Source organism: Lepidothrix coronata, unplaced genomic scaffold (assembly GCF_001604755.1).
Source record: "Lepidothrix coronata isolate B3197 unplaced genomic scaffold, Lepidothrix_coronata-1.0 Scaffold112, whole genome shotgun sequence".
NCBI classification, from domain to species: Eukaryota; Metazoa; Chordata; class Aves; order Passeriformes; family Pipridae; genus Lepidothrix; species Lepidothrix coronata.
In genome coordinates this window covers 339,628-352,607 of record NW_016690292.1, presented here as the reverse complement: position 1 = coordinate 352,607, position 12,980 = coordinate 339,628, and the positions used below count along the sequence as shown (strand labels likewise).

The 12,980-nt window shown below is 49.2% G+C and overlaps 1 protein-coding gene across 1 annotated transcript; it reads left to right on the top strand.

Annotated features, from left to right (window-relative positions):
- The first annotated feature begins 465 nt into the window (after nucleotides 1-465).
- Nucleotides 466-12,468, top strand: LOC108502130 (cytochrome P450 4B1-like). The gene is made up of 12 exons (XM_017824725.1): nucleotides 466-700; nucleotides 4,644-4,788; nucleotides 5,455-5,499; nucleotides 6,020-6,147; nucleotides 7,643-7,767; nucleotides 7,885-8,036; nucleotides 8,614-8,720; nucleotides 9,272-9,462; nucleotides 9,952-10,085; nucleotides 10,718-10,782; nucleotides 10,987-11,069; nucleotides 11,719-12,468. Exons 1-12 carry the CDS (start codon nucleotides 521-523, stop codon nucleotides 11,885-11,887), a joined length of 1,524 nt encoding a protein of 507 aa, XP_017680214.1. The 5' UTR covers nucleotides 466-520; the 3' UTR covers nucleotides 11,888-12,468.
- The last annotated feature ends 512 nt before the right edge of the window (nucleotides 12,469-12,980 follow it).

Sequence of the window (12,980 nt, the reverse complement as noted above, 5' to 3'; positions counted from 1 at the left end):
TGCCAAAGCCGTGCCAAAGATGCCACGGTGCCTCGGCTTACACAAGGCATCGCCAGACCGGCCCAGTGGCCGATTCACTCCTTTCCCTGCGGGGCAGATGCTGTCCCGTTCGGCTCTGGGATGAGGCTCCATAGCGCCGGCAGCGGAGAGAGAGGAAGGGAGGGATGGGAATGGATGGCGGTAAAGGTGAAACCTTCCGAGACAGGAAGATGTGATGAAGACCTCGGGGGGGGAAATATCCCAGGGTATGGTCTTTTCCTCTCTCCGCAGCCCGCATTCCCGGCCAGGAGCGAGCCGGTGCCAGCGGCGAGGCATCAGGGAGGGCAGCCCTTCCCAGCCGGTGTGGCGGCGTTCCCGCGGGATGCTCCCTTTGCTTTGCCTTGCCTCCCCTCCCAACAAGCGCCGCCGTGATTTGGCAGCCGCTCGGACTCTGGGCCTGCCTCTCCGTCCCGCATTGGCTGGCGCCGCCGGGGCCGTGGGGACACGGCAGGCAGCGGCGGCGGCGGCTCTCAGAGCGGCGATGAAGCTCCTGTGGCTGGGCGTGGATGTCTCCAGGGTGCTGCACCTGGCCGCGGTGTTCTGCCTGACCTGCGTGCTGCTGAAGGCCATCCAGCTGTACCACCGGCGGCGGGAGCTGCTCCGGGCGCTGGCCGCCTTCCCCGGGCACCCGACACACTGGCTCTTCGGCCACGTCCACGAGGTGGGGCAGAGCCGGGGCTGCGCTGCCGGCGGGAAGGAGGAGTGCGGGGAGCAGGGTTGGGTGGGGAGGATGCTGGTGGGACTTGTCCCTGCGGTCTGGGAGAATTGCTTCTCTCAGTCCGGATGTGAGTGGGAGATGGGCATCCCTTTTATCAGCCATTCAAACTGCTTTCTCCGCCTGCGATGCTTAGAGAGCGCGGTTCACACAGGCTGCTGCAGGTTGCACGGTGGAAAGGGGTGGTGGCTGGCTCGCAGGTGAAGAAAGCGGTAATACAGTGTGGCAAGGGCAAGTTCATCCCGGGGTGTGACCTGGCGTTGGTGCTGGAGGAAGCAGAGCTGCATCGCTCTGTCCCGGGCCAGGCTGCACTGTCACCTCTCTGCTTCTCCAAAAGCCAGGGCAGGGCCGCTGCAGCTGTCCCTGCGGCGCCGAGCTGCTGCGATGCTGAGCAGATGCACGCTGCTCCCGGCATCCAGAGGCACCTTCTGTCCCTTGCCAGCTTCCATGGGCCTCACAGCCAGGTGAGCCAGACAGGGCATTGATCGCTGTGAGTCACGTTTAAGCCCCAAAACACATCCTGGGTATTGCATCCAGCAGAGAGGCCATCGATCCTGTTAAGGTTGCATTTAAGTCATTACTAATTAAACCCACATACATAGGCGAGCCTTTTTCTGGGTACTGGTGGCATGGATGACTTGCTAACATAGATCACCTGTCTGCCTTGACAAACAGATTGCCAAAACTCATTGGCAGCTTCATGAGGAGTAGCTGAACTTGCTTGATGTAAAAGGCTTTTCCATACATGCTAAAGGCTGCTTAAAATCAGCCTGACTTCTGCTGGACTCTGCTGATGTCCTGCCCTGGCCAAATCTGTGGCTCATTAAATAACTGAGTGAGTGACTCACTCCCAGATACTGAAAAGTATCTGGGAAATCAGGAGGGGACCTCCTGGTGCTTGTCCTCACGCCATGGCAGCCCCAGTTTTGCCATGCTGGAAGGAACAGTCAGTCTTTTGGCAATGTAAGCATGAAGATGGGCCAGTTCAGGGCTTTGTTACACTGCCAGTTAGACTTTAAAACTGCAATTAAATAATGTTTGTTAGTTGTGACTATTTATTCTAGAAGTGGATATAACCATTTGTGCTGCCTGCTTACTCCCATCGTGGCCAGGTTGTTCACGGCTCAACCTTTACCTCTGTATTTTTTGAAGAATTTCTCTTCTGTGAATTTAGTAATTTGTTGATTAAATGCTGCTGAATTCCCCAGAGTCCAACAGTTCATTGAGCCAGGAAGGAAACTGGCAGTGCTCTGGGCAGACGCTGAATACAAAGTTTGCATGCACCTCAGAGGAGGACCTGTGAGCTGTACTCGGAGAGCACTGACATTTCCTGTTCTGTTGATTTAAGCAGTTATTTGACAGTTTTGATTCAAGTCAGTTCAGAATCTCAAATATGTTAGTCATGGATTGGGTGGATCTCCTGCAATTGCATGATTTCGTTTTAAAGCATTTTCTGCTTTGAAACAGTATTAGTCTTTGCTTATCCAAACCACACAATAGAAATGACATTAAAATATCAGGAGAGGTTGTGTAGACCTGTTCAGTCTCACTGCAGAAGCACAACTTAACTAAAACCCAGACTGCCAGCTGTGAGCTGGACAAACTGACTTTCCCTGGCCAGGGTTAGTGGGAAGTTAGAGGAGAGCAGGGGGTTGTCAGTCCCTCGGCAGCCCACTTGTGCCCTGTGGGGAGATGCCAGCCTGGTTCTGGCTGTGCACAGTGCAGCTTTGTGCTCAGATTTCAGCTCCTGTGTTTTCTCTTTCACTTGCTATCAGTGTACAGCCATTAAAAGTGCTTTTAAACCTCTTACCAGATGCTTTCATTGTTGGATCCATTTCAAAACTTGCATTTCAGCATGAGATCAGGCAATTATCTTTCTTCCTTGGACACAAGTGGAGGTTACACTTTTCAAGCTTACAAGGGAGGAAGAAGAAGAAGTGATGGTCTTTCATGCAGAGCCTGATATCTGAAGCCCTGATTAGGAAGCAGGAGCTTTCCATTCCTGTTCTTCTGCAGCTTCCAGGACTTTACACCCTCTGCTCCAGGAGTGCTTAGTGCATCAGGTTACTCACCTTGGAGGTAACCTCTCCTCTCAGATAAACCCACTCCACTCTCTGCCAGCACAGGGATGGTTCTTTATAGCACACAGAGGCCACTGCTCCAAAAACAAGGTTGGATGCAAAGGCTTCTAGCATTAGTACTTCTGCCAGCAAGACTTGCTCAGCACCTCCCAGTCACTTCCACTTATGCTTTCTGTGATTCATGATGGGAGGAAACACAAGCAGCCCTGTCAAAGGGACTTTTACATGTTTAAGCATCGCTCACCTAAAGGCACCTTGCCAAGCCTTGCTTCTGCTGGCATTACTGAAGGGGTGGGTGCTGGGCAGGGCTGCCTTCTTTTATCCCAGACTTGATCCCCACAACCAGAGAAATTGATGGTTCTCTTTATTAAGTTCAAAATCTTGAACTTGAGCTAAAGAAACTGAAGGCGAGCCTTGTGTCATAAATGATAACTGGATGTGGTTCATCATTCTGCTGAACGTGGGACACACACAGGATGTACTGCAGGGATCCCCCCAGCTCATGAGGAAGTGTAACCTTAGAGCACAAATCTGGATGTGTCCCCACACAGCCTGTGCAGTGCCCTGGCAGAGACCCTGGCACTCCCGAGTGTCCTTTCCAAGACAAGCCACATGTGACTGATTATTTGATGTGGGTGATCACTGGAGTACAGTCCATGTCCCGGGTTGAGAAACACCAGCCAGATTAAAAGCTGAGCTGAGCTAACTCAGCACCAAAGCGACTGAGCAAATATTCACTTGATTCAGTCAATAGGGTGACTTTGAGGCTGATTTCTGCACGAGTACGCTTATTTAATTAATCTTTAGGCTTCAAGTCAAAGCAGTAGCAGCTGTGTCAGCTTCCCAAAATCCTTCCCCCTGCATATTGGCCCAGAGTAGTTTCTGCTCAAAGCAAAAAGAATTCTTACATGGCTTTGTCTCTGTGATTTTTTTAATCTGCCTGTGACTGTGGATCCTTCCACTGGTCTTTCCACTTGTTCTTTATCTATTGTTCATTTAATACATAACAACACAGGCTGTAAAAGCAATAAAGGGGTGATCACTTTTGAGTGAACTTTCCAGTGCTGCTGATATGAATGCTGGTGCTCATGTTACTCCTCAGATTGCAGCTTCCAAGACTGGAGATAAATCTTTCTGGGAGCACTGGCTCTTCATCACCTATAAATTCATCTCCTGGAAATCAATAATGCTTAATCTAAAGTTATTAACCAGCGTTCCCTTGTCTGTACACTCTATCAGTGACTTTGGACTCATTCTGTTGGATTTTTCTTGGACATTGGCTGCCTTCTCCACCTAAATGGCTGGAGGAAGCTGTGGCCTGGGTTTCCCAGTCAGGAGGCATTGCTGCACTGGGCAGACACAGCAGTGATGCTGTTTGCTGCTTTAGAAGTGCTGCTGTATTTTATCACAACTGCAGGGTGCTAATTGCTCAGCCATGTGCAAGTGAGAATGTATTTGCCCACCACAAAATGCAGATGCTGTCTGGGGCAAATCTGAGTCTTCTTTGGGGTGGCCACAGAAAAAGAACAGATAATATATGTGGGCTGATAGGCACTACCACTTTGCCTAAGGATGTTCTCTGTGTTAGGGTTAAGCGATAAGGAAGAATTATTTTATATGAGCTTTAAAAGTAACAAGCATCTCTACTTCTCATGTTCTGCAAACTCAGAGGAACAACACCTTGCTCCCCTTTATCTGGTTTTGGGATCAGAAAGACCTTGAACTTTTAAGACAGTGTACTGGGAGATTGTTTATTTTTTTTCCTCCAAATCTATGTATTCTTTCTGTATTTACTTCTTCACAATTAGTTTCTCAAGGAGGAAGAGTTGCTGGAAAAGGCAGAGATCTGGGCACAGAAGTACCAACATGCTCACCCTATGTGGTTTGGGAGTTTCTCGGCATTCCTGGTTATCACCAGTCCCGACTACGCCAAGGTTCTGCTGGGCAGAGGAGGTGAGTGATGATGCATTCAGCTGTGGAGCAGCAACCACAGCCTGCATATTTCCCATGCCAGCCCCAAAATTCACAGCAAGGCAGGGTTTCACAGAGAGGTTTTCTTGCAGAAATCATCTAAAGGCGTGGAGAGATACTCCTCCTTCACGCCTTGCCCTGGGTGCTTCAGCGCAGGGCTGCAGGGCTGATCATGGACCCTCCAAATCCATTGCTGGGAAATCACACTTCCTCAAGTGCTCCTTGAAAAGTTATCCATTTGGTGCCTGACCCCAGCAAGAAGAAGACACCTGGGAGGTTTTTTCTCACCTCAGAGTCCTGGCTCCTACTGCAGAGAAGTATCTTTAGTGCATTGAGACAACATGTCTCAATAGTGCACGTCACAGAAGTGCTGTCTGGGAGGGTTAATCATTTATCACCCTGCACAGACTTTGGACTACCAATATTCTGTTTTTTTCTGGTGTGAGCATCTGCTTTTATATGTGTTTGTTGCAGCTGGCATAGGCAGACTTGTTTTGTGGTGAAATACTGACGAGTTCTGCAGGGATGCCACCAATTTTGCTTCATACCCAAGCAAAAGTGAGAGCCCAGAGGGAGCTTTCAGGTGTAAATCTGTGGGTTGATGCTACTGAAATGTTTACCATTTTCTCTTTATTTTTTTTTTTACAGATCCCAAGGATAACATCAGCTATAAACACATTATCCCATGGATTGGTATGTATTCCCAGGGCTTTGCCTACCGGGAATGATTTTGAGGTTAGTCAGAAATATGTTATAAATAAACAGCACTGTGCTTGTTCCTTGATGGAGTTATAGCCAAAAGCTCCCTGAAATTATTACATTTGTTGAAAAAGGTGCTAAACAGTGCTATTTCTTTATTTTCAGGGAAGGAAAGTTCAGGCATAGCCAATATGTACAAATGAGAACCACTTACATGTCCATAGATAGCAAAGGGTGGTGATGGGAGAAGCTTAGATTCAGTAGAGGACTGATCAAAATCACATCTTCTGTTCTGAACTTCTCTGCTCCAGCAGTGTTGGTGTTTCTTTTCAGAGGCAGCACTGTGTAATTTTGGTGAGCAGGGCTTTGCTCAGCTCTGGCAACCCTGGAGCTGATGGCAACAGCTCAGACAGCAAATTTAATCATGCTCTTTGCAGGCCAGGGCTGTGTCTACAGGCAGGTGAAAGCAGCCTGCTTGTGCCCAGCAAAACATGCCTTGCCTGTGTTTCCCCAGGGAACGGGTTGCTGGTCTTACATGGGCCAAAATGGCACCAACATCGAAAACTCCTGACTCCAGGGTTTCATTACGACGTCTTGAAACCGTACGTGGCCCTGATGGCAGAGTCTACTAACGTGATGCTGGTAGGACTCACGTCTGATGCTCGTCTCTCTGCCCCATTTTCTTTTCCCTGATCATGACTGGTTAGCAGGTAAATGCTGGAGCAGGGTTTTCTTTACCTGGTATTTCTAAGGACACACTGTGCCCTGACAGTCAGTCTTTCTGAGTCACCACAAATCCCTGCCCATGAGTTGGAAGGAATGGGCAGGTTGAGCCTCCCTACAGTGGCAATGTCTCTGGTACTGCCTTGGGATCTGTGGCTGCGATTTGAGGATTGACATTGCTGCCATCCTCAAACTGTGCATGGTCTCAGTCCCAACTGCAACTTCTTTTAAGGTGTTTTTTGTAAATGAGGAATTGAAGTAAATAAATGTTCATAATAAATCCTGAAAATATGAAAGTTGGAGCAGAGGTATGCTGTCACCAAAATTAAAGGGTATTATTTGTTGTCAGTGTACCCATGACTGGATTGTAATTCCTGCATTGCCTCATACACAGTGAAACTGCACTGTTCTTCCATCCATTGGTGCTGGACATGATGGAAACCAGTAGGAATTACAGGCAAAGGGCACCAGTCTTTGTACATGTGAGGTAGCAGGAGTCTGGGTGCTGGATCTATTCCTTTTCGTTTGCCTCCCTCAATGCAGCCTCCCCAGCATCAAATGGATCCTGGCCAGATCCCTTCCACTGGTCCAGTGAGCAGCCAGGAGCCAGGAGATCTTTCACAATGCACACAAGTGCCCGAGAGTTCAGAATTCCTTGCAGTGTGGAAGTGCCTGTTGTGGGAACCTGTGCCACCAGGTGGCAATCGTTGTATGTGCTTCGGACATGCATCTGTCCGTATAAGCCTGGTTTCATGCTGTGGAGGCTCAGATCTGACTGTGCTCCTCCCTCTCCTCCCTTTCTCAGCTTTTAAGTCCGCTGGTTCCTTACAGCCAGGAAAGGACAGAGGATTCAACATCACCTCATGTTGCCGGGCAAGAGAGACACTATAGTTTCCCTAGGGATCTCCTATGGAAAGAGTTGAGCAAGAGCTCCAATGTTATATGCTGGGAAAACACAGTGGCAGAGGGATTGTATGATAGAGAAAAAACCTTGGTCCAAAGTTTGCATCTTGAGCACCAAACTCATGTGCTTGAGAACAGGCCCAGTGAAGCCCAGTGCCAACATATGCTGCTCTTGTGCAGAAAACACACTGCATCCTAAGAAAGACTTTGGTAGCACACCCCATCATCCAGAAATGCGTCTGGCCTGGGCTTCTCCAGGGTGCCCTTGCCCCAGGGTAGGGTGTACCAGCACTCACCACTCCCCTGATTCAACAATAGCAGTTGCCTGAGGTACATATTGTATTAACCATCCCACTCTTGGCTTCTCTTCTCCAGGATTTTGATGGCAGCTAAGAGATCCACTTCTTTTTTTTTCCCATCTTTCCAAGATGTATCCCTATCTGAGCACTCATTTAACTAGAGTATGACTGCAGATCATGCAGAACTCATTTCTGTCTCCTTTGTGCCTTAGGATAAATGGGAAAACCTGATCACAGATGGAAAATCAGTGGAGCTCTTTGAGCATGTCAGCTTGATGACTCTCGATAGCATCATGAAATGTGCCTTCAGTTGTCACAGCGACTGCCAGACCAACAGGTCAGTGCTGGCTGCCCCAAACCCTGGCAGGAAGTTTGCAGCTCAGAAGGGAAATGGGCAATCTCCTTGTTACAGTGCTTTCAAATTTACAAGCACCCACCATTCCCCTCTCCCCAGGGAAAACACCTACATCCAGGCTGTTTACGACCTCTGCTACATGGTGGATCGACGCCTCCGCATCTTCCCCTACCACAACGACATCATTTACTGGCTCAGCCCCCAGGGATTTCGGTTCAGGAAGGCCTGCAGGATCGCTCATGACCACACAGGTACTCCCTGCCTTCATCCTCTCCCAGAGCTTTCAAGCTGGGTAAGCGACAGCTGACCAGAGGCAATTAAATTACCTCCCTGCCCATGCAGTGATCCTGCCCGGAGGTTCAGGTCTGGGATCTATCAGCTTGGAGCAGTGGTCTGATCTAGGCATGAAGCAAGGAGGTCTCGCAGCTCCTGGGTTATTAAACTGGAGTAACAGAGGAATTCCCCTCTGGGAACACTCCTGCTAAATGAGCAGAGGCTGATGAGACAAGGGATGGGCACTGCAGGCAACACCGACACAAGGAATGATTTTCTTTTCCAAGCCGGGTGTGGCTTTAATGCATAAAGGGTGTGTAAAATAGGCTGAGAAGCCTGTGGGGGCCAAAGAAGTTTGCAGGAAAGGATGGCCATGTGCATGGCATTTGTTGCCATGCTGATGAAAATGCTGAACTGCCTGGGATGCAGAAGCACGTGTCAAATGCATCGTGAACTGAGCAGTGGTCACCCCCTTGGGTGAGCTTTGCATTTGAAGGATGATTTTGCAGCTTGGCATCTCCTTCCCTGCTGAACCTCTAACTCTTTCTCCCCCAGACAAGGTGATCCGTGAGAGAAAGGAATCCCTAAAAGATGAACGGGAATTTGAAAAGATCCAGAAGAAGAGACATTTGGACTTCCTGGACATTCTGCTGTGTGCCAAAGTGAGTGATGAGGAGAGTGTGTGTGGCATGGCACAGGGTGCAAAAGCCAGTCAGTCTTTACAGGAGTGCCACAAACCACCAGAGACCCTCAGGATGGCACAAACAATTAAAAAAATTAATCCAGTCCTGCCCAGTTGAGGAGGGGCCAAGGTGATCCAATTTTCCATCACTGAAATATTGGTAGCGTCTTTTCAGGAATACAACATGCAGAGAGATTTTGTAGTCCTGGTAGTTTAATGTGGGAGGATAAAGACATTTATAAGCGAAGGGAAAGGGGCCCTGAACTCAGTGCAAACAGACACTGCTTTCATTTATATGTATCCCATGGGCATCATCATACCCCTTTGCAATAGCTGAAAGAATATAATAGTCCCTCTGGGACATTTTTATATATATATACATATATATGTTTATATATTTATGTATTACATATATGTATATATATAAAACATGTGTGTGTGTCACTATAATATATATAATCTAAGTATTATATATGTAATATATATAAATTTTATATATATGGGACACTGAGAGTGTCTCTGCTCTGTTAGGATGAGAATGGAGCTGGACTGTCCAACGAGGACCTGCGTGCCGAGGTGGACACATTCATGTTTGAGGGCCATGATACCACAGCCAGCGGGATCTCCTGGCTCTTCTACTGCCTGGCATCACACCCTGAGCACCAGGCACGGTGCCGGGAGGAGATCCAGGGCATCCTGGGGGACCGGCAGACAATTCAGTGGTAAAGTTGCACATTTCCTCAGCTGGTAACTTTTTTCCTATCGCTGCAATTTCTAAGCGAGCAATATCTTCAAAGCTCAGAAGCTGGGGTGCTAAAGGTTGCTGCATGCACAGGGGCTCCACAGGATGGAGCAGATACTGCATCTTTCAGCTAAATCTGCCACACTAGGAGGACATTCTGGATGCCATACCAAGTCCTGGGCCACCAGCACTGCTCTTTGCTCTCTGCTGTTTTCTCACCACAGAGCATCATAGTCATGGCTTTTCACCTTTCACTGTCACTTCGCACTTGAGTTTGTTCAGAGGTTGTTAAGGTTGTTCAGAGGTGTCCTGGCATCCCCAGCTTGCAGCAGCCTCTGGTTGGATGTTATGGGTCCCCCTGTACACCCTGTCTGTTGCCAGGGGATCTGCTCAGAGGGTTGGGACAAGGGGCCTCCCGGGGCGGGGCAGCGGGGGGAGTGTGGGGCTCAGCCTGCCTCTGCCCCAACAGGGAGGACCTGAGCAAGATGACTTACAGCACCATGTGCATCAAGGAGAGCCTTCGCCTTTACCCCCCAGTGCCTGGTGTGGCCCGGCAGCTCAGCAAGCCCATCACCTTCCCTGATGGAAACACCTTGCCAGAAGGTCCGTAAATCCCATTCCCGCTTCACAAAATTGCATTCTCAGACATCAGCTGCATCCTCACTTCCTGTGGCAGAGCAAAGGTGACAGTCCTGCCTCTGTGGGCCTCGCAGGCACAGATGTTCAGACAGGACCATGCAGATGTTGGCATCCTGTTGTTAGACTGAGGTCTGGGCTGTACAGCAGCATCCCCGTGATGTCCTTCCTGCCACCATCACTGTAGGGCAGTGCCATGCCTGTGCCGAGCCCCTTCTCTTCCTGGCCAAGCACAAGCTCATGGTTTACCTCTTGGCAAATGGTGCAGGGGGAGAGGGACTGGTCCCATGCCAAGTTGCATGCAGGAATTGTCCTGTGCTGCTGTTTTGTTTCTCTGATTTGGCACAACTAGAGGAACAGTGTGCCTATGCTGCTGGTGCCTTCCTCATTTCTACTGGTTGGCTGCTTTGTTTTCTCTGATACAATGTTTAGTTTTCTCTGATACAATGTTTAGTTTTCTCTGATACAATGACAAAATAGGTTTCCAGTTGACAGATAAGACCACAACGATTTAGGCAGACCTTTGGGTGAGCATGCTGCAACCTTCCCTTTAGTTTCTTTGTTGATGAGCCCTTTTCTCCTCCTTGATTGCTTTACAGGCACCGTTGCTGCAGTAAGCATTTACCTCATTCACAGGAACCCTGCAATATGGAAAGATCCTTTGGTGAGCCTTTTTTTGCCCTTCTCATAGTTTTTCCCCTTTGTGCTGTACTTCTTCCCATGTCCCCTTCACCTGTTAGCAGGAGAGCAGAATTTTCTTTCCAAGGGGTTCTTCAGAAACTAAGGAGTGTCATGTTTCTGAAGATACTGGTCAGTACCATGTTCCTTAAATAATCGCTTTTTCTTGCTGCATATTCTTCATTTTCAGGTGTTTGACCCTTCCCGGTTTTCCCCAGAGAATGTCTCTGGCAGGCACACCCACGCCTTTCTGCCTTTTTCTGCTGGAATGAGGTAAAGTGAATTGAGCACTGAAGGAGTAGTGGGCAGAGACCACCACCTGAAGTCCTGGCCCTGCAGCGTTAAACAGTTCACGAGCAGACAACAAGCATTTGTGCTGCAGAGGGGTTCTGATACCAGCAGGCAAAATGGGAAGGCAACACTGCCATGCCCATTTTGGGGACAGAGAATTGCATCCCAAAGCTATGGAGCATCCTGCTGGTATCGTGTGGGGAGCTTGCAGCTTTCTGAGCTCATCTGCTCTCCTTCTCTCCTTGATGCAGAGACCCCATCCCACCCTTCCACCCTTTGATTCTCCCTTCTCCCAGTCCTTCCCTTTGCCCTGTGCTCAGCCTGCCAAGACAAACACATTGCAGACCCTTCCTGCTTGGAGACCCACCACCTCATCCCTGCTGGTCTCTTGTTTGGCTTCCCCATCTCCCTCCTGCTCCATGCTCATTGAACACATATTCCTGAGCTCCCATCGCTTCCCTAGATTCCTCCTGCTCACCCCATACCCCTGCTTTCACTACCCAAAACACTACCTAGGCTCTCTCTGAGCTGCAGAGGGGAAGAAGGTTGTGTGAGGGGTCTGGGATTGGCCCCAGGGGTTTGGTGTGCCCAGCACTGAGGTGGAGTTGGCTGAGCTGCTGTTCTACCACAGGAACTGCATCGGGCAGCAGTTTGCCATGAACGAGCTGAAGGTGGCACTGGCTCTGACCCTGCTCCGCTTCGAGCTCTTGCCTGACCCTGCCAATCCTCCCGTCAAAATAACTCGGATCACTCTTCGCTCCAAAAATGGGATTCACCTGTATCTAAAGAAAATCTGCTGACGCTGGAAAACATCCTGCCTTCACCAGAGGGAGGGACCAAGCAGATGGCGGGACAAGGTTTCTTTGGGGCAAAAGTACAGGGCAGGATTTGGAGATGAGGGTTCTTGATTTCTGGGCTTCTTCCACCAGCTGAAAGCCCTTTTCAGGCTGGGTTAAGGTAGCTGGGATGACACTGCACACACCCACTGCCATCTGCTCCAGAGCACTGATCTCAGAGCAGCCAGGCATGGCCATGCTGTCTGTCCCCTTGCCCTACCATAAGGGCTGACCTGGCCTGGGAACATCTACACGTCCCACCAACTTCCTTCTTAACAAATCCTGCCTTCACGCTCATGTCCTGTCCAAATCCGTGACCATTTCCAGCCCTGTTCCGTCGTCAGCACCTTCCTCAGTGCCTAGAGGTCAGCCCTCCTCTCCTGCAGCAGGGACAGCCCGTGGCAGACCTCTGTTTCACTTCTCACACTCAGTGGGTCTCTATTTTGCTGAAAGCACTGATTCCAGTTTGGGCTCTGAAATTCTGCCCAAACTGCAAAATATTCTGTAGTTTTTGTCTTAATAAACCAATAATTTTTCCTGCAACAGCAGCTGTGTTGTTTATATTGCTGATGCTTGCCTGCTTCATCACAAATGCAATGTAAAATGCCTTTAGAAATGGGAGATAGGGAGAAAGCTCATGACTAGCAAGAGATCACCCTGGAAGTGTCCAGCCAGGCCAGTCAACTGCCCGTGGGTCTCTGGTCACAGCCAACACAGCATCTCCTTCCATGGGCAATTCCTTAACAGGAGTCCAATAAGAAATCTTCAGTTAAAGTTCAGATAGTAAGAAAGGGTTCCCCCTCCCCTTTTTTTTAGTAATTTTTTATTTTTTTAAGCTAATAAATTTAGGAGAGTTGCATGCTTGAGGTAGACTGGAGGACACCAGAGAGCTGTCTTCTGCCTCTGCAGGAATCACTACTGTAGATAGGGGTAGAATATCACACAAAAAACTGTGAAATCCCAAATGCTGCTGTTGCATTTATCATCCCAGAGATGTCAGCTGTGGTTCCAGCACTGTGAGCAGGCTGCTGTGCAGTAAGACACCAGCTGAGTTCAC

Excerpts from the sequence above, each read along its gene's own strand:
- LOC108502130 (XM_017824725.1), top strand. The coding sequence starts at position 521 with ATGAAGCTCCTGTGGCTGGGCGTGGATGTCTCCAGGGTGCTGCACCTG. Across the intron at positions 4,789-5,454 it reads GGTTCTGCTGGGCAGAGGAG|ATCCCAAGGATAACATCAGC; the intron begins GTGAGTGATGAT and ends TTTTTTTTACAG. Across the intron at positions 10,086-10,717 it reads TGGAAACACCTTGCCAGAAG|GCACCGTTGCTGCAGTAAGC; the intron begins GTCCGTAAATCC and ends ATTGCTTTACAG.